At 40.8% G+C, this 23410-nt stretch overlaps 1 protein-coding gene across 7 annotated transcripts in view; it reads right to left on the bottom strand.

Annotated features, from left to right (window-relative positions):
* Positions 1–23410, bottom strand: part of ENTPD1 (ectonucleoside triphosphate diphosphohydrolase 1) — a 153395-nt gene that overhangs the window by 43598 nt on the left and 86387 nt on the right. For 5 of the 7 annotated variants that reach the window (XR_014248806.1, XM_082406534.1, XM_082406536.1 and 2 more), the window contains 5 exons: positions 16478–16595; positions 13861–14011; positions 11390–11549; positions 10472–10711; positions 8955–9221 (listed from right to left, as the gene is read on the bottom strand). Coding sequence is in view for 6 of the 7 variants with exons in the window: in XM_082406532.1 (XP_082262658.1) it covers positions 8955–9221; positions 10472–10711; positions 11390–11549; positions 13861–14011; positions 16478–16595 (936 nt within the window). In the remaining variant the exon portion in view is untranslated. The remainder of the gene's footprint in view (positions 1–8954; positions 9222–10471; positions 10712–11389; positions 11550–13860; positions 14012–16477; positions 16596–23410) is intronic. The other 2 variants (XM_082406535.1, XM_082406533.1) reach the window with 2 other exon arrangements.

Here is a 23410-nt window from a genome sequence, read left to right as displayed (position 1 = left end):
GCAGCCTCAGAAGCAGCGGATTAAAACTCCACAAACAACTTGATGTGCCTGCATCTGTTGAATACCTGAATAGACAACGAATCATCCCAAATTCAGGAGGTGGACTTTGGGAGCAGGATATATTAATTTTTCCCCTTTTCCTTTTTTTCTGTGAGTGTATATGTGTATGCTTCTGGGGGAGATTTTGTCTGTATAGCTTTGCTTTATAATAGCTTTATTTTACTTCACTATATTATAGCCTCTTTCTTTCTTTCTTTCTATTTTTTCTCCCTTTTACTCTGAGCCGTGTGGACAAAAGGCTCTTGGTGCTTCAGCCAGGCATCAGGGCCGTACCTCGGAGGTGGGAGAGCCAACTTCAGGACACTGGTCCACAAGAGACCTCCCAGCTCCACGTAATACCAAACGGCAAAAATCTCTCAGAGATCTCCATCTCAACATCAAGACCCAGCATCACTCAATGACCAGCAAGCTACAGTGCTGAACACCCTATGCCAAACAACTAGCAAGACAGGAACACAGCCCCATCCATTAGCAGAGAGGCTGCCTAAAATCATAATAAGGCCACAGACACCCCAAAATACACCACCAGACGTGGACGTGCCCACCAGAAAGACAAGATCCAGCCTCATCCACCAGAGCTCAGGCACTAGTTCCCTCCACCAGGAAGCCTACACAACCCACTGAACCAACCTTAGCCACTGGGGACAGATACCAAAAACAACGGGAACTACGAACCTGCAACCTGTGATAAGGAGACCCCAAACGCAGTAAGATAAGCAAAATGAGACGACAGAAAAACACACAGCAGATGAAGGAGCAGGGTCAAAACACACTAGACTTAACAAATGAAGAGGAAATAGGTAGTCTACCTGAAAAAGAATTCAGAATAATGATAGTAAGGATGATCCAAAATCTTGGAAATAGAATAGACAAAATGCAAGAAACATTTAACAAGGACGTAGAAGAACTAAAGAGGAACCAAGCAATGATGAAAAACACAATAAATGAAATTAAAAATACTCTAGATGGGATCAATAGCAGAATAACTGAGGCAGAAGAAAGGATAAGTGACCTGGAAGATAAAATGGTGGAAATAACTACTGCAGAGCAGGATAAAGAAAAAAGAATGAAAAGAACTGAGGACAGTCTCAGAGACCTCTGGGACAACATTAAACGCACCAACATTCGAATTATAGGGGTCCCAGAAGAAGAAGAGAAAAAGAAAGGGACTGAGAAAATATTTGAAGAGATTATAGTTGAAAACTTCCCTAATATGGGAAAGGAAATAGTTAATCAAGTCCTGGAAGCACAGAGAGTCCCATACAGGATAAACCCAAGGAGAAACACGCCAAGACACATATTAATCAAACTGTCAAAAATTAAATATAAGGAAAACATATTAAAGGCAGCAAGGGAAAAAAGACAAATAACACACAAGGGAATCCCCATAAGGTTAACATCTGATCTTTCAGCAGAAACTCTGCAAGCCAGAAGGGAGTGGCAGGATATACTTAAAGTGATGAAGGAGAAGAACCTACAACCAAGATTACTCTACCCAGCAAGGATCTCATTCACATGTGATGGAGAAATTAAAACCTTTACAGACAAGCAAAAGCTGAGAGAGTTCAGCACCACCAAACCAGCTTTACAACAAATGCTAAAGGAACTTCTCTAGGCAAGAAACACAAGAGAAGGAAAACACCTACAATAACAAACCCAAAACATTTAAGAAAATGGGAATAGGAACATACATATCGATAATTACCTTGAATGTAAATGGATTAAATGCTCCCACCAAAAGACACAGGCTGGCTGAATGGATACAAAAACAAGACCCATATATATGCTGTCTACAAGAGACCCACTTCAGACCTAGGGACACATACAGACTGAAAGTGAGGGGATGGAAAAAGATATTCCATGCAAATGGAAATCAAAAGAAAGCTGGAGTAGCAATTCTCATATCAGACAAAATAGACTTTAAAATAAAGACTATTACAAGAGACAAAGAAGGACACTATATAATGATCAAGGGATCGATCCAAGAGGAAGGTATAACAATTGTAAATATTTATGCACCCAACATAGGAGCACCTCAATACATAAGGCAAATACTAACAGCCATAAAAGGGGAAATCGACAGCAACACAATCATAGTAGGGGACTTTAACACCCCACTTTCACCAATGGACAGATCATCCAAAATGAAAATAAATAAGGAAACACAAGCTTTAAATGATACATTAAACAAGATGGACTTAATTGATATTTATAGGACATTCCACCCAAAAACAACAGAATACACATTTTTCTCAAGTGCTCATGGAACATTCTCCAGGATAGATCATATCTTGGGTCACAAATCAAGCCTTGGTAAATTTAAGAAAATTGAAATAGTATCAAGTATCTTTTCCAACCACAACGCTATGAGACTAGATATCAATTACAGGAAAAGATCTGTAAAAAATACAAACACATGGAGGCTACACAATACACTACTTAATAACGAAGTGATCACTGAAGAAATCAAAGGGGAAATCAAAAAATACCTAGAAACAAATGACAATGGAGATACGACGACCCAAAACCTATGGGACGCAGCAAAAGCAGTGCTAAGAGGGAAGTTTATAGCAATACAAGCCTACCTCAAGAAACAGGAAACATCTCGAATAAACAACCTAACCTTGCACCTAAAGCAATTAGAGAAAGAAGAACAAAAAAACCCCAAAGCTAGCAGAAGGAAAGAAATTATAAAGATCAGGTCAGAAATAAATGAAAAAGAAATGAAGGAAACAATAGCAAAAATCAATGAAACTAAAAGCTGGTTCTTTGAGAAGATAAACAAAATTGATAAACCATTAGCCAGACTCATCAAGAGAAAAAGGGAGAAGACTCAAATCAACAGAATTAGAAATGAAAAAGGAGAAGTAACCACTGACACTGCAGAAATACAAAAGATCATGAGAGATTACTACAAGCAACTCTATGCCAATAAAATGGACAACCTGGAAGAAATGGACAGATTCTTAGAAATGCACAAACTGCCGAGACTGAACCAGGAAGAAATAGAAAATATGAACAGACCAATCACAAGCACTGAAATTGAAACTGTGATTAAAAATCTTCCAACAAACAAAAGCCCAGGACCAGACGGCTTCACAGGTGAATTCTATCAAACATTTAGAGAAGAGCTAACACCTATCCTTCTCAAACTCTTCCAAAATATTGCAGAGGGAGGAACACTCCCAAACTCATTCTACGAGGCCACCATCACCCTGATACCAAAACCAGACAAAGATGTCACAAAGAAAGAAAACTACAGGCCAATATCACTGATGAACATAGATGCAAAAATCCTCAACCAAATACTAGCAAACAGAATCCAACAGCACATGAAAAGGATCATACACCATGATCAAGTGGGGTTTATCCCAGGAATGCAAGGATTCTTCAATATACGCAAATCAATCAATGTGATACACCATATTAACAAACTGAAGGAGAAAAACCATATGATCATCTCAATAGATGCAGAGAAAGCTTTCGACAAAATTCAACACCCATTTATGATAAAAGCCCTGCAGAAAGTAGGCATAGAGGGAACTTTCCTCAACATAATAAAGGCCATATATGACAAACCCACAGCCAACATTGTCCTCAATGGTGAAAAACTGAAATCATTTCCACTAAGATCAGGAACAAGACAAGGTTGCCCACTCTCACCACTATTATTCAACATAGTTTTGGAAGTGTTAGCCACAGCAATCAGAGAAGACAAAGAAATAAAAGGAATCCAAATCGGAAAAGAAGAAGTAAAGCTGTCACTATTTGCAGATGACATGATACTATACATAGAGAATCCTAAAGATGCTACCAGAAAACTCCTAGAGCTAATCAATGAATTTGGTAAAGTGGCAGGATACAAAATTAATGCACAGAAATCTCCTGCATTCCTATACACTAATGATGAAAAATCTGAAAGAGAAATTAAGGAAACACTCTCTTTTACCACTGCAACAAAAGGAATAAAATACCTAGGAATAAACCTACCTAGGGAGACAAAAGACCAGTATGCAGAAAACTATAAGACACTGATGAAAGAAATTAAAGATGATACCAACAGATGGAGAGATAGACCATGTTTTTGGATTGGAAGAATCAGTATTGTGAAAATGACTATACTACCCATAGCAATCTACAGATTCAGTGCAATCCCTATCAAAGTACCAATGGCATTTTTTACAGAACTAGAACAAAAAGTCTTAAAATTTGTATGGAGACACAAAAGACCCCGAATAGCCAAAGCAATCTTGAGGGAAAAAAACAGAGCTGGAGGAATCAGACTCCCTGACTTCAGACTATACTACAAAGCTTCAGTAATCACAACAGTATGGTACTGGCACAAAAACAGAAATATAGATCAATGGAACAGGATAGAAAGCCCATAAGTAAACCCACACACATATGGTCAACTAATCTCTGACAAAGGAGGCAAGGATATACAATGGAGAAAAGACAGTCTCTTCAATAAGTGGTGCTGGGAAAACTGGACAACTACATGTAAAAGAATGAAATTAGAACACTTCCTAACACCATACACAAAAATAAACTCAAAATGGATTAAAGACCTAAATGTAAGACCAGACACTATAAAACTCTTAGAGAAAAACATAGGAAGAACACTCTTTGACATAAATCACTGCAAGATCTTTTTTGACCCACCTCCTAGAATAATGGAAATAAAAACAAAAATAAACAATTGGGATCTAATGATACTTAAAAACTTTTGCACAGCAAAGGAAACTATCAACAAGACGAAAAGACAACCCTCAGAATGGGAGAAAAGATTTGCAAATGAAGCAACTGACAAAGGATTAACCTCCAAAATATACAAGCAGCTCATGCAGCTCAATATCAAAAAACAAACAACCCAATCAAAAAATGGGCAGAAGACCTAAATAGACATTTCTCCAAAGAAGACATACAGATGACCAAGAAGCAAGTGGAAAGCTGCTCAATATCACTAATCATTAGAGAAATGCAAATCAAAACTACAATGAGGTATCACCTCACAACGGTCAGAATGGGCATCATCAGAAAATCTACAAACAACAATGCTGGAGAGGGTGTGGAGAAAAGGGAACCCTCTTGCACTGTTGGTGGGAATGTAAATTGATACAGCCACTATGGAGAACAGTATGGAGGTTCCTTAAAAAACTAAAAATAGAATTACCATATGATCCAGCAATCCCACTACTGGGCATATACCCAGAGAAAACCATAATTCAAAAAGACACATGCACCCCAGTGTTCACTGCAGCACTATTTACAATAGCCAGGTCATGGAAGCAACCTAAATGCCCATCGACAGACGAATGGATAAAGAAGTGGTGGTACATATCTACAATGGAATATTACTCAGCCATAAAAAGGAATGAAATTGGGTCATTTGTAGCGATGTGGATGGACCTAGAGACTGTCACACCGAGTGAAGTAAGTCAGAAAGAGAAAAACAAATATCATATATTAACGCATACATGTGGAATCTAGAAAAATGGTACAGATGAACTGGTTTGCAAGGCAGAAATAGAGACACAGATGTAGAAAACAAACGTATGGACACCAATGGGGGAAAGCAGGGTTGGGGGGTGTGGGGATGGTGGTGGGATGAATTGGGAGATTGGGATTGACCTATATACAACTAATCTGTATAAAATAGATAACTAATAAGAACCTGCTGTATAAAAAAATAAAATAAAATTCAAAGAAAAATTTAAAAATCCATTCATCTGTCAACATCCATCAATAGACCTTTAGGTTGTTTCCACACCTTGGCCACTGAGAATAGTGCTATAAAGGACATTAGTGTGCTAATATCACTTCCAGATCCTGATTTCAATTCTTTTGGATAAACACCCAAAAGTAGGATTGCTCGGCTCGATCATATGATAAATATATTTTTAATTTTTTGAGGAACCTCCATACTGTTTTACATACTGGCTGCACCCACACTATACAAGGGTTCCATTTTCTCCACATCCTCACCACACTTGTCTTTGGCTTTTTTGATAATAGCCATCCTAACAGGTATGAGGTGATACCTCATTGTGGTTTTGATTTTCATTACCCAGATTATTAGTGATGTTGAGCACTTTTAATATACCTGTTAGCCATTTGTATGTTGTCTTTGGAGAAGTGTCTATTCAACTCTCTATACCATTTTTTAACTGGGTTATTGTTTTTCTTGCTATTGAGTTGTTGGAGTTCCTTATGTATATTGGAAATCAACCTCTTATCTGATACACAGTTTGCAAATATTTTCTCCCATTTTGTAGGTTGCCTTTTCACTCTGCTGATTGTTTCCTCTGTTGTGCAAAAACTTTTTAGTTTGATGTAGTCCCGGTTGCCTATTTTCGCTTTTGGTGCCTGGGCTTTTGCTGTCATATCTGTGAAGTCATTGCTAAGACCAATGTCATGAAGCTTTTCACCTATGTTTTCTTGGAATTTTATAGTTTCAGGTCTTGCATTCAAGTCTTCAATCCATTTTGAGTTGATTTTTGTGGATGGTCTAATCATATATTTCATTCTTTTGCATGTGGATATACACAGTTTACCCAATATCATTTATTGAAGAGACTGTCCTTTCCCCATTGTGTATTCTTGGCACCCTTGTCAAAGATCAGTTGATCATGTATGTGTGGATTTTTTTTCTGGACTCTATTCTGTTCCATTGGTCTATATGTCTGTCTTTATGCCAGTACCATACTGTTTTAATTATATTAATTTTAATTAAATGTAATGTAATGTAATATATTTTAAAATCAGCAAGTGTGACACCTCTAGCTTTGTTGTTCTTTCTCAAGACTGTTTTGGCTATTTAGGGTCTTTTGTAATTGCAAATGAATTTTATAATTTTTTCTTTTATTTCGGTAAAAAACACCACTGGGATTTTGATGGGGATTGCGTTGAATGTGTAGATCACTTTTGGTATAATAGTATGGGCATTTTAACAATGTTAAGTCTTTCATGAACAGAGGATGTCTTTCCATTGTGTCTTCTTTAATTTCCTTCATCAGTGTTTTGTGGTTTTCAGTGTACAAGTCTTTCTCTGAGGGACTAAGTGACCAAACAGAAAAGCTACCAGGAGGAACTCAAGGTTCCTCCATGCTTTTCCAACTCTGTGTCCCTACCTTGATTGGGGAAATCACATTCAAAGGCAAGAAATTCCACCCCCAACCCCCAACCCCCAATCCTGCCAAGTCAGAAGCGTTTGTCAAGCTTGAAGGCAAGAATTGGGCCATGTTCTCCCAGGAGGCAAAGGTTTCAAAAAAGTTAAAAAGTCAACACAAAATAATATATTCCTTTTCCTTCAGATGTACTGCAATACTTCCTAGCAATGTCTGGAATGGAAAGGGCCCTTGGCTGTTCCCAGCATCCCTGGTCACCTTCCTCCCTTCTGTGGCACCCTCCTTTCTCTTCCAGCAGCTAGATCCAAGGCAAGGGATTTGGCTCAAAAAAGTCCAAGATGGGCAGCCAGTGCCAGTTCAGCTATAGGGCATCCAGGTGAGAGTCTAGTTTGTTCTGAATTTGGGTTTGGAGCCAACAAATGACCAAGTATTACTCTGCCATCATTGTACAGTCATGTATTTCCCTCAGGAAACTGAAGGGGCAGGGAAACTGCAGTCTGGGCCATGGTTAAGGTAAGCCAGGATCCTTGATTCTACCCACTGCTGTTTTCCAGAGACAAAGGGAATGAAGAGCTCCATATAGTTCACAAATGGCAAAGCCAGAATTTAAGCCAGATATGATTACTACAGGGCCTGTGCTCTCTCCAGGAAGTTCTTTCTGTGACATTGGGTTAGGCCAGGAGACCTTGGGAGAAACTCTTCTGCTGGGGTTTGAGAGGGGAGTAGAATCTCCTTCCTTACATGTTGATCTACTTTTCTGAAAAAGGGAGAAAGAATGTGAAGGTAGACAAAAGCTCATTGTTTCTTTGAATGATATCTTAAAGTGATTAAGTGAGATAATGGATCTATTAGTCAATAATTGGAACTCAATTGATGGTAGCTAACTTAGCAGTATACTAATAAACTATGATTACTATCATTCTTGGTCTCCAAGACTGAAATATGACATTTGAATAATGACTAGATCAAGGGGCACCTCTTCTATTTCTGCTCAAATATTTTATCTTATTCTGGAAAATCAAGAGAAGAAGGGATTTGGAGTCAGGATTCAAATGGTCCCCCAACGCTTCAAAATGTAATGAAAATGATGCTATCTTCTTGTTTCCTTGGGACTCCCTAAGTTTCTACTTCCTAAGTGTCTTTATAGAGGAAAATCCTTACCCAAGACATCTAACTGCTGCTTCTCCTTCTTCTGACATCTGAGAAGCCACCTGTGGCAGATCCTAATGGGTGCCTACCCAACAGCCAGCCCCCATCTCCTGGATTACAGATTCCTGATTATACCTAGTAAAGGAAAGCAGTTTGCTCAGGAAGACTCCCCAGTTTCAGGGGATGAACAATGATTAGTCTAAACCAACATGGTAACCCATTCCCCTTTATCATGGATTGGTTCAGAGGTGTGCATTTTACCAAGTTCTGGCCAATGGCGTCTGAAAAGATGTTTGTTGGCACTTCTGCAAAGTTGGAGAGAGATGTATGTGAGATAAACTTCCTTCTTTCCTATGCTGGCTTTGCATGTGAAGACATAATGCTTAGAGCAATAGCTGCCATCTTAGCACCACAATAAGGCCAAGAAAATAACTGAAAAGCTGAACCCAAGGCCTGACATAATTAAGCTAAAGAACTAACCCTGAATTATCTACCTCAAGGCTTATTACCATGTGAGAGAAAAATAAATCCTATTCTTTAAACCCTTTGTAGGCACATGTTCTGTAATTTGCAACCAAAAACCATTGTAGCAAATATATCATCATGTCACAAACTTACCCCGAAATTCCCTTGGGGGGGTGGCAAGAAAATCCCATTGAAGGAACAGCTGGAGTAAGGGCAGTAACTGGTGTTAAAGAGTTGAAGGATGCTTCGCCGGCATTGTCGATAGTTTCCAGTGCCACGGATTTCAAATTCAGGGAATGGAAGAAATGGAAAAGTCGCCTCAAATCTCCTGGTGCAGGGAGCCTCATAAAGGTCACTCATGTTCATTTTCCTCCGGTATCCAGAGTGAAAGCATGGGTCACGGATGGTTCCATTTGTACCCTGAATAGAAAAATCACTTGAAGGCATCATGTGCAAATGCTTTGAGTACAAAAGCACCAGTCTGACTTCAATAATGTGCAGCAATTGAAAAATAGCCAGGCACTCAGCACTGGCATCAATATGCCCCTGCTCTGCCTTTTTTACCCTTGGGTAACAGTCATATTTGTGTAACAGGCACCAGAAGTGGTATCAGATGTAAATGAACTTTTGCTCTTCATAGAAAGCTAATAGAGTTGAAGCTGGGCCCAGAAGTTCCATTAGCTTGGAATGGCCCCTAGCGCTTAGTACTAATCATGTAGGTCAGAAGCAGATTCACAAGGAAAACTCTCAAGGCTCTCAAAATTCCGAGCCTAGGGTGGTTCTCTGGGGGTCTGCCTATATCCCTGGCCCTACCTCCAAGCCAAAAAGCAAAAGCTCCAAGAGCTGGAAGTGCCTTAGATCATTTAAGGCATGAGTATCAAAATGATTTTCAACCCACAACCCAGTATGTTCAAGAGAAGTAAAGGGGCTGCTGTGGATGAGAGGCTTCGTGGAATCTTAGGGCTCACTAGGCGTCTCTCAGCAGCCCCTCCTCCCATGGCAGTCATCTTATTGATAGTGTTTCTGAGAACCAGAGAGCGAGCTTTGGAGGAAAGCAGAGAACTGGTTGTCCCTTCAGTAGAGACAGGGAACAGCTGGATTTGATATCCTTGTTCTGTGTTTGTCAGGATGTGCTGGTACTTGCATGAGTTTGAGTATGTTTAACTTTTCCCGCCTTCAAAACGCAAAAAGTGTCTGGGGACAAGATTTGAAGTGTTGATCAATAAACTCTACATTTTCCCTGAAGTTTTTTTTCTCCTCCTCTCCAGGTTGTTTCTAACAGCCTTGTTTTCTGCAGTTCGTAGGAAATGGAGATTGAAAAGTGGGAAAGAGCTTAAAAACTGTGTGCGCACGCACACGCACACACACAATACACACACTACTGTAGCATGTACTTTTCATTGTCAGCCCCACAGGGGTGAGAAATTATTTCCAAAGAAAGGATTTGAGTCATGTCCTTGGAGACAGTGCAGTAAACAAACATAGGAGGTAGTGTCTGGATGGGACAATTCACAGGGGTTGACCAGATGTAGTTAGATATCCTGCCTGAAAAGGTTTGGAAAGTACAGTAACCAACTTCAGACCAGTTACTGAAATAGAAAGAGAAAACAAGGACGCGGGGGCTGGTGGCCCAGTTGTGGGGAGGGTGGTCTGGATTCAGTTACACTTGCCTGAAGATCCTTGGACAGTTTCTGCAAGAGGGCTTGATCCTTCCCATAGCACAAGAAGCTGTGTGTGTATACACCGTAGTTCTTGCCATAGAGACGAAAGTGCAGAGTGGTGTTAGAAGACTCAGTCGTTTCGTTTTGGGGCACAAAAGTGATTTGTGTAGAGGCTCCCCCAAGGTCTAAAGCTCCATAGGTTTCCTGAGTATCGCCTTCACTTGGTTTCAGGTTAAACCAACTCAATTTCTGAAAGACAGTACAGTCACCAGTGGTAGAAGGATCTGGACATCCCCCTTCTCATGCTATTTCTTGGACTCAGGGACTTCCTAAGACAAAGGAGCAGGAGGATAAGGGTGAAACAAAGCTCACCAGAGGTTCCTGAGTCTGCATCAGATCAACAGCAAGAAAACAGGGGCTTCAAAGACATAGCTCAGACTGCAGCAACATAGGAGCAGTTTACAAACACGAGATCTGGGGCCAGAAAGACTCAAGTTCAAATCCCTACTCATTGGCTTATTAGCCATGTGACCGTGGGCAGAATAATTGCCTCCTCTAGGCCTCGATTTGAGGCTCTAAAATGAGAGAACACCTCATATGGTTATTCTGAAGATTAAATCAAACAGTACATGAAAAGTGCTTTGCATAGCACAAGACACATGGCACTAGGGAAATATTAGCTATCTTTATTTTTAATGATAGACTTAAAAAATTTTTTTCTGTATCTCTGTATATGGCTTCCTTATTCTCCAATAGTGAGAGTTCTTGTAAGAGAATTATACCTCTGGTGACCCCTGCAAATGTGAGGGTAAATTAATTTGTTCATTTATCCATCATTCATTCTGTCTAGTGATCCAAGTACTGCCTGAGATATCAATGGCATTGACCCACAGGGAGCCACCTCCATGGATGCTGTGAGACAATCACCTGAGTGAATCTGCCCAGCAGATAGTTGATAGTAATCCAGCCATAGGCACCTTCCTCTTGGCCAGTGATGATTCTGGCACCCTGGAAGTCAAAGGGGTAGCTGCTGATGCTGTTTGCCACCGCAGCCAGGATCTTGTCTGCCAACCGTTCATTTTCCATCCTGCACAAAGAGCTGAGGTTACTGGTTTTGTTTGAATAACTATGACTACCCATTGCAGCCAGAGCTTCCAGCCAGTTCTCCTAGGAAGTGAACCATAAACTCACTGCAATAAATAGAAGGATGGAGATCCCCAAACAGGGTTGTCTGAGGAGCCCTCCTTTGGGGAGAAGCATAACTACTCTTTCGGCCCCTCTTCTCCAAACCCAGATCCTTCCAATCCCTACGTAGGTTGGTCCTCTTAAAATACCATTTTGATTGTTGTTCCCTGGCTCCAAGAAATTATCAGAGTAATTTTAATTGCTGTGGTGGTGGTAGCTGGATATTGTTTGATCACCAAGCCTAGAGCTGATGTGTGCTACATTAGCCATTGCCGGTGGCTTCAAGCTGCTTACGTAGCCTCAAGGCTCTGCTTGAAGTTTTTAATTAGGGCTCTAGTAGACACCAAGTGGAAAACGTCCTGGGACAGATACCCAACCTCAGCTGGTGCCAGAGTGGGGTAAAAAATCTTTCTCATATTCTGCCTTGGTTTTTGGGTCTGAGACCTTGAGATCTAAAGAAGAAATCTTCCAGGGTTGTCACAATGAAGATGGAATACAATTGCTTCCAAGATCTAGGCAATATAATACTGAGAGTCTCTGGGCCAGAAAATGCTGCCTTCCAACTGGCATTAGACCCCAGTAATCTCTCATTTGAATGGCTTCCTTACCCTACCAACTGGCCTCCTTATCCCTAGTTTTCCTCTCCTCCAATCCACCTCTCTACCAGTGGCACCAGTTGTGTAACATCCTTTAATGGCTTCCCATTGTTTCCCAGATAAACTCCAAACTCCCTAGCATGGCCCACAAGGCACTTTGTGATCCGAATCTTGCCTTCTCAGAATCCCACTCAGAATCCTGGCTCTACCACTTGCCAGGTGTGTGACCTTTGGTGAGTTACTTAACATCTGTACACCACAGCTTCCTTAATCTGGTTAATAATAGTTAATAATACCTGTTACTTCATAGAGTTACAGTGATTTAAATTAAAGCACAGTGCTAAGAACATAGTAAGGGCCCAACAAATACAAGCTGCTACCATTACCATTGTCATTATTAGTATTAACTCTACGTACCCTACGTTCTATCTATGCAGAACTATCTAGAGTCCTCTGAACATGCCCTGGTCTCTCACATATCCCTCCTTTGCGCATCTATTAAATTCATCTTTTTTTTTTCTTTTGATTTTATTAATTAATTTATTTTATTTATTTTGGTTGTGTTGGGTCTTCATTTCTGTGCAAGGGCTTTCTCTAGTTGTGGCAAGTGGGGACCACTCTTCATCGCGGTGCGCGGGCCTCTCACTATCGCGGCCTCTCTTGTTGCGGAGCACAGGCTCCAGACGCGCAGGCTCAGCAATTGTGGCTCACGGGCCCAGCCACTCCGCGGCATGTGGGATCTTCCCAGACCGGGACACGAACCCGTGTCCTCCGCATTGGCAGGCAGACTCCCAACCACTGCGCCACCAGGGAAGCCCTGCGCATCTATTAGAACACAAGATCCAGGAAAGCAGGGACTTATGCCTGACACATAACAGGTGCCAAATAAACATAGGTTATGGAACGCATGATGTCTGCTCTGCCTGTAATGCCCTTCCCTCTCCCCCCACAAGTCCTTCATGATTTGGCTCATGTATCCCCTCCTCTGGTGAGTCTTCTTGACCTCCTCCCATTCTTGGCAGGGACAAGTATGCTCCCATAGCAGCTCTGAGCACTCCTCTATCAAAGAATTTGTCGCCCTGTATCAAAACTCTGATCTTGGAAGATGAGTCACCTACTTCCATGTCCTGGGACAGAGCAGGCAGTCAATACAAACTGAATGAATGAATGAACAAACAAATGAACAAATAATGCCCACAGATACTAAATGGTGACCAGTAAAGATGTGCTAATTGTGATGATTTGTGTCTCGGGACGTCTGCGAGTCTCCTCTGGCCTTCCTCCTCCCAGATGTGGAATTGCTAAATCTGTAGCCCCAAATCCCAGAGTATAAAGGCTCAATCTTCCTCTCTTTGTGCCATCACTCTCTTGAATTCCCTGTGGGGAGATGAGCAAGAGGCCTTTTTTTTTTTTTTACATACTTAAACTCCCATCATTATGCAAACTAAGAGTTTGGGAAGTTTACCCACTTACGGAGATTTTCTTTCTTAGGGGTGGACATTTAGCATGTCTAGAATTGGGGTGTTAGAGAAGTGTGGCATTCGCCCGTAACTCAGAGGCTCTAGCAACTGCCAAACCTATCTCCCTGCTGCTCTCGGTCCCTACAGGCTGCTATACCTGAGCAACCGCATGCCTGCCGTGGCTCCCAAGTAAACAGGTGTCTCTGTGTGCTGGGATGTTGGAATCACTTTCCTGGCTCTTTCCATGCATGCAGTCAGATAAATGTCTATTTCACTTAATTTTTGAGCAAATTCTGAGATTCCAGGACCTAGAGAAAAATGTAGAAGCAGATGAAAATTGTTTTTAAAATTAAGGACATATCTTCACATTATTAGAGAAAATAGTGATGTTTTTTGAGAAAATGCAAGGAGACAATTTCTTTTTGTGATATCTGTTAAGTTTTTGTACTTAGAGGGTAACACTGAATCTAGCCTCGGTAGGATTTAATTTCAGACCTCAAGCCGGGTCTGTCTGCTGTTCAATAATCTTGCCACTGGATGGCGCAATTTTCACATTCAATTGCATGCATAACTTTCCTAAAACCAGGCTCTCTCAGATTTAAATGGGGATCTTATAGATAACTACTCTATATAGCTGCTTTATGACGTTTCTTCCACAAAGTTGTAATTAACAACACTAATTCCTAGAAGATGGGAAAGGCAAAAGATAAGTCAGAACAAAAATTAAAATATGTACCAGGCACATGGGCTTTTACTGAAAAGACAGGAACAGCTACTAACTAACCCTAAAATTTCTGAAGCAATGTTTCTTCCTTTGTTAGAAGAAACAGGCATAGAACCCGTGTCTCCTCAGCAGTTTTTCCACTCTGATACCCTGTCTGCCTAGTAAAACTGTCCAGTTTTAGAGCCGTTTTAACTGCTGCTGTGGAGAGGATTAGAGCCAAGATGCTTTACGCTTTTTGAAGTTATTTAACAGTTAACAATTTTGGCTCGCTTTAAGCTAAACATCTACATTTTCAGTGCTTTATAGTGAGGATTTGCTTTAACAATAAGTAACCAGATATCTGATCCATATCTCATTCACCAAATTTTAAATAGCCTGTTTACTTAACTGTAATGAGAAAATCAGCTCCAAGTTATCAGCTAAGTGTTTTGACTCAAAAAGTTTGGCCTTCAATAACTGGTAGCTTTCAACTCACCTTTCTATTTAAATATTTGATTAGAGAACTCTCTCTTTTGAGAAGGGAAATATACTGCATTTATTAGGCCAAACACGCATGGGGATATGTGTCTCAGGAGACAGCTGCTAGGCTAACACAACAACAACACATGGAAGAAGGAATGGAAGGCAGTGAATTATTAAATAGAAGTCAATAAGATGAGGGATTTGGGTTTTAAGAAATATTTGAAGTACTACCTCAGAACTGATGGCGCCAAGTTCTGAGGACATCAGGCTACTGGGTAGAATGACTTGCTCTCTTGGAAACGTATCCTATCTCCAGCTTTCTTGATAAACTATGAAAATTAGTGGACCCCACAGGCCACCAAACTAAAAGTCAATTATCTTCTGGGGCCTAGGTTACCTGTCTGACCAAAACTAAACAGTGGGTCCCTGGCTCAAAAGGCCAAGAGAGATAAAGGTCAGAAAGGTGACGGTGCAGTGTGGTAACATTCGGTGCGGGCGGGAGTGTTGGGTGTGAGGGAGTGGGAAGAGCTGTTGGCCACAACTCTAACTTGTCTTGCAACCTTAAAAGAAAACTAACTAGGAAAAGACTTAATATGCAGTGCAGTGACTCAGAGCAGCAGGAAGCCTGCAGTGCAACTTGGAGGCCTAGATTCTTGTCCTGGTTCTGTTCCTCCTTGCCAGTCACTAGTCTTTCAGGTTTCTGCTTCCTTTTCTATAAAACAAGACTTCACTGATCCACAAGGTCCTTTTCTCACCTTAAGGGTCTATGGTTTGCCTGCCTATACAGAAGCTAAAGGCTTTTGAAAATTCCTTCCAAGCCATAGATTAGAGGACAAAGATTAAGAGCAGCAATCCTCTGGATCCACCAGCCTCAACATCACCTGCGTGCTTGTTAGAAGTGCAAATTCTCAGACCTCATCCCAGACCTACTGAACCAGAAACTCGGGGGCGGGAGGGAGCACCTGTGCTTTAACACACCCTCCAGGTGGTTCTGATGCAGGTTCAAATTTGAGAACCACTGGCTAACACATGGGTTTAAAGTTGGGCAGATCTTTGCGCTGGAAACCACTGACAAAACGAAAAGACAACCTACTGAATAGGAGAAAATATTTGCTAATGATATGACCGATAAGGGTTTAGTTAAATTTGGGCAGATTTCAGTTTGAGCCCCAGTTCCATCACTTACTAGCTCAAGTAACCTTAAACAAGTGCCATAACTTCTTTCAACCTCAGTGCCCTCATTTTTTAAAAAGTGGGGATAATAATACATTCCTTAAAGGGAGATTGTGAGGATGAAATAACACATTTTCAGTACTAAGGGCATGGCACATAGAATTGTTCTGTTGATGGGAGTTACTATTACCCAATTATTTGAAAGTTTATTTTTCAAGGGCTTCATCATTAAGGACTGATTTCAGTACCGTGTTCATAATGATAATAAAATAGCAATTATTTATAAAATAGCAACAATAGCAGCTCCGCTGCATTCTCACTTGACTTCCCTTTTTCTCGTGTGTTTGTTTCACTTCCCATATGCCTCTCATGCTCTCATGCCCACTGTCTCCCGGTCCCTTTTTCTTCATCTTACCTTTTACTTTGCACTCTTCTATCTGAGTCACCACCCCTGTGTCATTCTCCTTTTCTGCTGGCCACTTATAGATGTACAAATTTGTGTGAGAAGAGCCCGCATCCAGCACGATCCCAAACTGAGGGCAAAACAAACCAAGAACTTATCAGCATTACATCATTCTTCTCCATATTCAGCTTGCAACAGAAGGAGACAAAGACATGGGTTTTCAAAAACACAGACGAGAAAGTATTTTAATTCATAGTGGGGGTAGGTTGGGGTGGAGTGAGTGCCTGGAGTTGTGCTGATCATAAGATCTACCAGGACACCAATCCCTCTAGAACTATGGCTCTCAGTGCTGGTTGCACATTAGAAATATCCAGGCCTTATCCAAGGTAGGGCCCAAGCACCCATATTATTAGAAGCTTCTCAGGTGATTCTAAATTGCAGCCAAGATTCAGAACCATATACTGAAGTAGTGGAGACAATATAGAGGGAGTAGAAAGCCATTAATCTAGCAGTTCCCAAACCTGTATGCACACTGGAATCATATTAGAATTATCTGAAGAGCTTCAAAGGCTACTAATGATGGTGTCTGACCCCCAGATTTGTGATTTAATTGGCCTGGTATGTGGCCTGTACTCTGGAAAAGAGACATGGAAAATACTAAGTGTGCTTGTTTTTAATTACAAATATAACTATAAATTGTATTCAATAAATTTTAAAAGATTTGTACTTTAACTTCATGCTTTTGGCTCTTAAGCATAGAAGGCAATGAAAGGAAGAATAAAGTAAGAAAGAAGGTGGAGGAGGAAAGGTAAAAAGACAATATGAGAAAGAACTAGGTGGTCAGAAGAGAAAGGGAGAAGAACAAAGTCACCACATCACATTTCATGAGGGCATGACATGCACCAGGCAAGTGCTGTGAGGAGCATTTTATAAGAATTATCTGACGTAACCGCTAGACCAGTACTATAAGGTACATACTGTTTTCATCCCCGCTATACAGATGAGAAACTAAAGTACAAAGAGGTTAAGTAATTTAGTCAAGATACAAAGTGATTAGGTGACGGAGGCTGGTTTTCGATCAGAGTCAGACCTTTCAGTGGGGCACCAATCTGAAAATTATTGTCTGGACCTTGCTCCTCTGCTCCTCTGTATAAGGAGCACAAGGTCTTGGGTCTGACTCTGATCCAAATCCAGGCTCCGTCACCTAATCACTTTGCCCGAAGCAAGCATGCGGGCCCTTTTCTTTATGGGGGCATAATGCTGATTACCGCAGGGAAGCCCCACTGTGCAGAGGGAGGCAGAGAATACTGCAGATGTAACGGAAGGTCAAGGACGCTCACACAGCAGCACAGTGATACTCCCTGGGGGGAAATGGAAGAAAACGTGACACCTCAACAAGCTCTACGTTTAGCTATCCGCACTGGTCCAGGGAGTTGAATTCTAATTCTTGTCTTCTTTTCTCCCTGGAGTTTTTAGGTTCTTCCCAGGTGATAAGACAATATGAGGGGATAGATGTAAAACAGCTGCTGACTTCAGCATCATCAAGTGGCAGATCGCAGCTCAGATGAGCGGCAAGAAAGGAAGCTGCAGACTCCTCAGCAACCAGGCTTGCAGTGAGATCAAACCAAGAACCGGCTTAGGTGGTGACCTTTGTGAGCAGACAGGGGTCTAACTGAGGTCTGGGGCCTTTGAACCCGTGGGAAACCTCTCAGGGTGGAGCAAAAGCCTCAGGGGTTTCACGGCAGAAAATCCTGCTGTTCCCTAGCAGGGTCCCTGAATTCTTCCTGGCAGAAGATGTTCTAACCACAGAAGTATATGATAAAAGATAGCGAGGCAGCAGCAGCAAGCAGCCTTTATCTGGAATCAGGATGTTCTATTCTGTCTACTATGTTGACATGAAAGATACTCTTCCAGTAGAGCAAAGGAACCAGCCTTGCTCCTATCAGCCTGTTTCTCTAAGGCCTTACACAGTGAGGTGGTTGAGAAAGGAAAACTTTTACTACATTTCATTTGGCAAGTGCTTGAGAAGGGCGGGTAGAGCATTGACATAGGAATTGAGGGCATTTCACCTTATGTATACAGCAGCCTGGAATGCTAACCTGTTGAACTGGAACAAATGTTTTTTGTCATCCAAATGGATTGCAGAATAAAAATTTGGCATCGCTTGCTGCTTTAGGGAAAGTTAAAGCTTGACTGTCTGAAAATTCTCAGTTTGAACATTCGGGGAGTTTGCCTTTCATTGTCACAAAACTACAAGCATATTCACTTTGGGGTTTTTTTGTTTTTTTTTTAACATCTTCATTGGAGTATAATTGCTTTACAATGGTGTGTTAGTTTCTGCTTTATAACAAAGTGAATCAGTTATACATATACATATGTTCCCATATCTCTTCCCTCTTGCATCTCCCTCCCTCCCACCCTCCCTATCCCACCCCTCTAGGTGGTCACAAAGCACCGAGCTGATCTCCCTGTGCTATGCGGCTGCTTCCCACTAGCTATCTATTTTACGTTTGGTAGTGTATATATGTCCATGCCACTCTCTCACTTTGTCCCAGCTTACCCTTCCCCCTCCCCGTATCCTCAAGTCCATTCTCTAGTAGGTCTGTGTCTTTATTCCCGTCTTGCCCCTAGGTTCTTCACGAGCTTTTTTTTTTTTTTTCTCCTTAGATTCCATATATATGTGTTAGCATACGGTATTTTTCTCTTTCTGACTTACTTCGCTCTGTTTGGCAGACTATAGGTCCATCCACCTCACTACAAATAACTCACTTTCGTTTCTTTTTATGGCTGAGTAATATTCCATTGTATATATGTGCCACATCTTCTTTATCCATTCATCTGTTGATGGACACTTAGGTTATGTACCAAAATGTTCATTGCAGCTCTATTCACTTGTTTTTCATAGCTGGCCCATTTTAGAGCTAGAAGTTCATTTCATCCAATCCTCTTATTTTATAGTAGAAAACTGTGTCCAGAGCAGTTTGACTTGCTGAATGGGTAGTAAAGATAGTTATACTTCACCTGATACATCTAGAGCCCCAGGAGCCACCAGCTTTTGCTCTCTTTCCCCACATAAGCATTTTCCAAAGCATGTTCCAGAGAGCACTAAGCCTGCAAGGACCTGAGTGAAGAAAGTTTGCCAGAAGTCTGGGGAATGCTGCATGCTCTCTCCCCATCCTGGGCTCACGAACCCACTAGGTAGTGACTGCTTCAGAGAAGTCTGACAGTGGAGAAACCCGCTTAACCTAGTTTAAACCAGCATCCCCCAGACTCAGTGACAACAGAATTCTGTTTTAAATAAATATTCCATCCTATAGAAATGCTTTGTGAAATGCTGTGCCTTGTCATGCTATTACTCGTACCCAATGTTTCTCGGTAGCTCATATTTAAAACATTTCTAAAAGCCCCTATAAGTATGTCCTTCACATCAAAGAAAAATCAAAGATTTGAGTAGTGAGGAAGAGATCTGATATCCCCTTAATATTATTATTTCAATATGACTTTCTCTTTTAAGAGTACTATAATTTTATTAAGTAACATCTAGAAAATGAAAGGAAAAGGAAAAAAAAGACATCTAAGATTTCACCAACTAGCCCCAACGTTCATTTACAGCACTATTTACAATAGCCAGGTCATGGAAGCAACCTAAATGTCCATCAACAGACGAATGGATAAGGAAGATGTGGTACATACATACAATGGAATATTACTCAGCCATAAAAAGGAACGAAATTGGGTCAATTGTAGAGACGTGGATGAACCTGTCATACAGAGTGAAGTAAGTCAGAAAGAGAAAAACCAATATCATATATTAACACATATACATGGAATCTAAAAAAATGGTACAGATGAACCGATTTGCAGGGCAGAAATAGAGACACAGATGTAGAGAACAAACGTATGGACACCAAGCAGGGGAAGGAGTGGGGGGGATGAACTGGGAGACTGGGATTGACATATATACACTAATATGTATAAAAAAGATAACTAATAAGAACCTGCTGTATAGCACAAGGAACTCCACTGTCCAGTAAAAACTAACACAACATTGTAAAACAATTATATCCTGATAAAAAAAATAAAATTAAGAAAAAAAAGATTTCACCAACTAGACATCACTGTTCTTTTTATTTATTTCCTTCTGGTCTTTTTTAATGCATGGTAATTTTTATATAGTTGCAATCATACTGTGTATAAACTTCATCTTAAGCTAGTTTTTGATCATACACATGATTTTATCAACCATAACTGATCTTCATGAGCTATGCTGAGTGAACAGAAGCAGTGGTCTAGAAAGAGGGTCAACAGAAATGATCTTGCTTGGTTCATGAGACACCAGTGTGCCTTGGTGAAGATCTGGAGATGTGGGTAGCAACAGAGCCCGAGCTCAGGGAGATTGGAGGCCATGTGGAAGTGGGGCAGATCCTGTCTTAGGATGGAAATAATTCTACCTGTGCAAACGTCACAGGTCCAGGCTTCTGAGTAAGTCTCCTTCAATGTGAAAAGAAAGAGAAAATTGGAACAGCAGATGACGTACTTCTACTCATTACTCAGCAGAAGTGGGATGTTCAACCCTCTCCTCATTCAGAAAACACCCACCCTCACACTAGCGTACTCTCAGTTCCCCACTAACCACGAGGTTTCTGTTCCAGAGACTTTGCCCAGAAAGCCCTTCACCTGAGATCCCAGCCTTCCCTGACCTTCTCAGATCTGAGTCTACCCTCCTAATCCATGTCTCAGACAACCTGTATTTTCCCTCTAAAGACAGCACTTGCCACAATGTGTAATTACATATTTACGTGGCTATTTGATTAATGTCTGTCTTCCCTATTAGATCCTAAGCTATATTAGGGCAGGTCTGTGTTGCATACTATGGTATATCCAGCATCCACAATGGTAGATCCTATTATATGTTAGGTACAAAGAAGGAATTCAACAGACAACTGTTGCTCAAAACACATGAATGAATAAGGGGAGTTAGAACTATATAGTCCCTAAACTCCTTCCAGTCCTAAAAGATGTTAATATACACAGTCTAATATAAAGTAGTGCCATGGGGCTGAGGTCCACCCCTTCCCCACAACAAAAACCCCAGAAGCCAGGTAACATGGGCAACGGTGTGAATTAACTTCTTTTGGTCTCTTCAGACATACTGGTCCTTTAGAATCTTTCTTAAAAGTCCCTGTAGCTTTTTTTTTTTTTAATCAAATTTATACACATCAGTGTATACATGTCAATCCCAATCGCCCAATTCATCACACCACCATCCCCACCACCCCCCGCGGCGGCTTTTCCCCCTTGGTGTCCATGCGTTTGTTCTCTATATGTGTGTCTCAACTTCTGCCCTGCAAACCAGCTCATCTGTACCATTTTTCTAGGTTCCACATACATGCGTTAATATACGATAATTGTTTTTCTCCTTCTGACATACTTCACTCTCTATGACACTCTCTAGATCCATCCACGTCTCAACAAATGACCCAATTTCATGTCTTTTTAGGGCTGAGTAGTATTCCATTGTATATATGTACCACATCTTCTTTATCCATTCATCTGTCGATGAGCATTTAGGTTGCTTCCATGACCTGGCTATTGTAAATAGTGCTGCAGTGAACATTGGGGTGCGTGTGTCTTTCTGAATTATGGTTTTCTCTGGGTATATGCCCAGTAATGGTATTGCTGGATCATATGGTAATTCTATTTTTAGTTTTTTAAGGAACCTCCATACTGTTCTCCATAGTGGCTGTATCAATTTACATTCCCACCAACAGTGCAAGAGGGTTCCCTTTTCTCCACACCCTCTCCAGCATTTGTTGTTTGTAGATTTTCTGATGATGCCCATTCTAACTGGTGTGAGGTGATAACTCATTGTAGTTTTGATTTGCATTTCTCTAATAATTAGTGCTGTTGAGCAGCTTTTCATGTGCTTCTTGGCCATCTGTATGTCTTCTTTGGAAAAATGTCTATTTACGTCTTCTGCCCATTTTTGGATTGGGTTTTTGTTTCTTTAATATTGAGCTGCATGAGCTGCTTGTATATTTTGGAGGTTAATCCTTTGTCCGTTGATTCGTTTGCAAATATTTTGTCCCATTCTGAGGGTTGTCTTTCCGTCTTGTTTATGGTTTCCTTTGCTGTGCAAAAGCTGTGAAGTTTCATTAGGTCCCATTTGTTTATTTTTATTTTTATTTCCATTTCTCTAGGAGGTGGAGCAAAAAGATCTTGCTGTGATTTATGTCAAAGAGTGTTCTTCCTATGTTTTCCTCTAAGAGTTTTAGAGTGTCCGGTCTTACATTTAGGTCTCGAATCCATTTTGAGTTTATTTTTGTGTATGGTGTTAGGGAGTGTTCTAATTTCATTCTTTTACATGTAGCTGTCCAGTTTTCCCAGCACCACTTATTGAAGAGACTGTCTTTTCTCCATTGTATATCCTTGCCTCCTTTGTCAGAGATTAGTTGACCATAGGTGCGTGGGTTTACCTGTGGGCTTTCTATCTTGTTCCATTGATCTATGTTTCTGTTTTTGTGCCAGTACCATATTGTCTTGATTACTGTAGCTTTGTAGTATAGTCTGAAGTCAGGGAGTCTGATTCCTACAGCTCCATTTTTTTCCCTCAAGACTGCTTTAGCTATTCAGGGTCTGTTTTGTCTCAATACAAATTTTAAGATTTTTTGTTCTAGTTCTGTAAAAAATGCCATTGGCAATTTGATAGGGATTGCACTGAATCTGTAGATTGCTATGGGTAGTATAGTCATTTTCACAATACTGATTCTTCCCATACAAAAACATGGTCTATCTCTCCATCTGTTGGTATCATCTTTAATTTCTTTCATCAGTGTCTTATAGTTTTCTGCATACAGGTCTTTTGTCTCCTTAGGTAGGTTTATTCCTAGGTATTTTATTCCTTTTGCTGCAATGGTAAAAGAGAGTGTTTCCTTAATTTCTCTT

The sequence above is a fragment of the Balaenoptera borealis genome (assembly GCF_965194805.1).
Source record: "Balaenoptera borealis genome assembly, chromosome: 10".
NCBI classification, from domain to species: domain Eukaryota; kingdom Metazoa; phylum Chordata; class Mammalia; order Artiodactyla; family Balaenopteridae; genus Balaenoptera; species Balaenoptera borealis.
The sequence above is the reverse complement of the archived record's forward strand: the minus strand, read 5'-3'. Positions and strand labels throughout refer to the sequence as shown.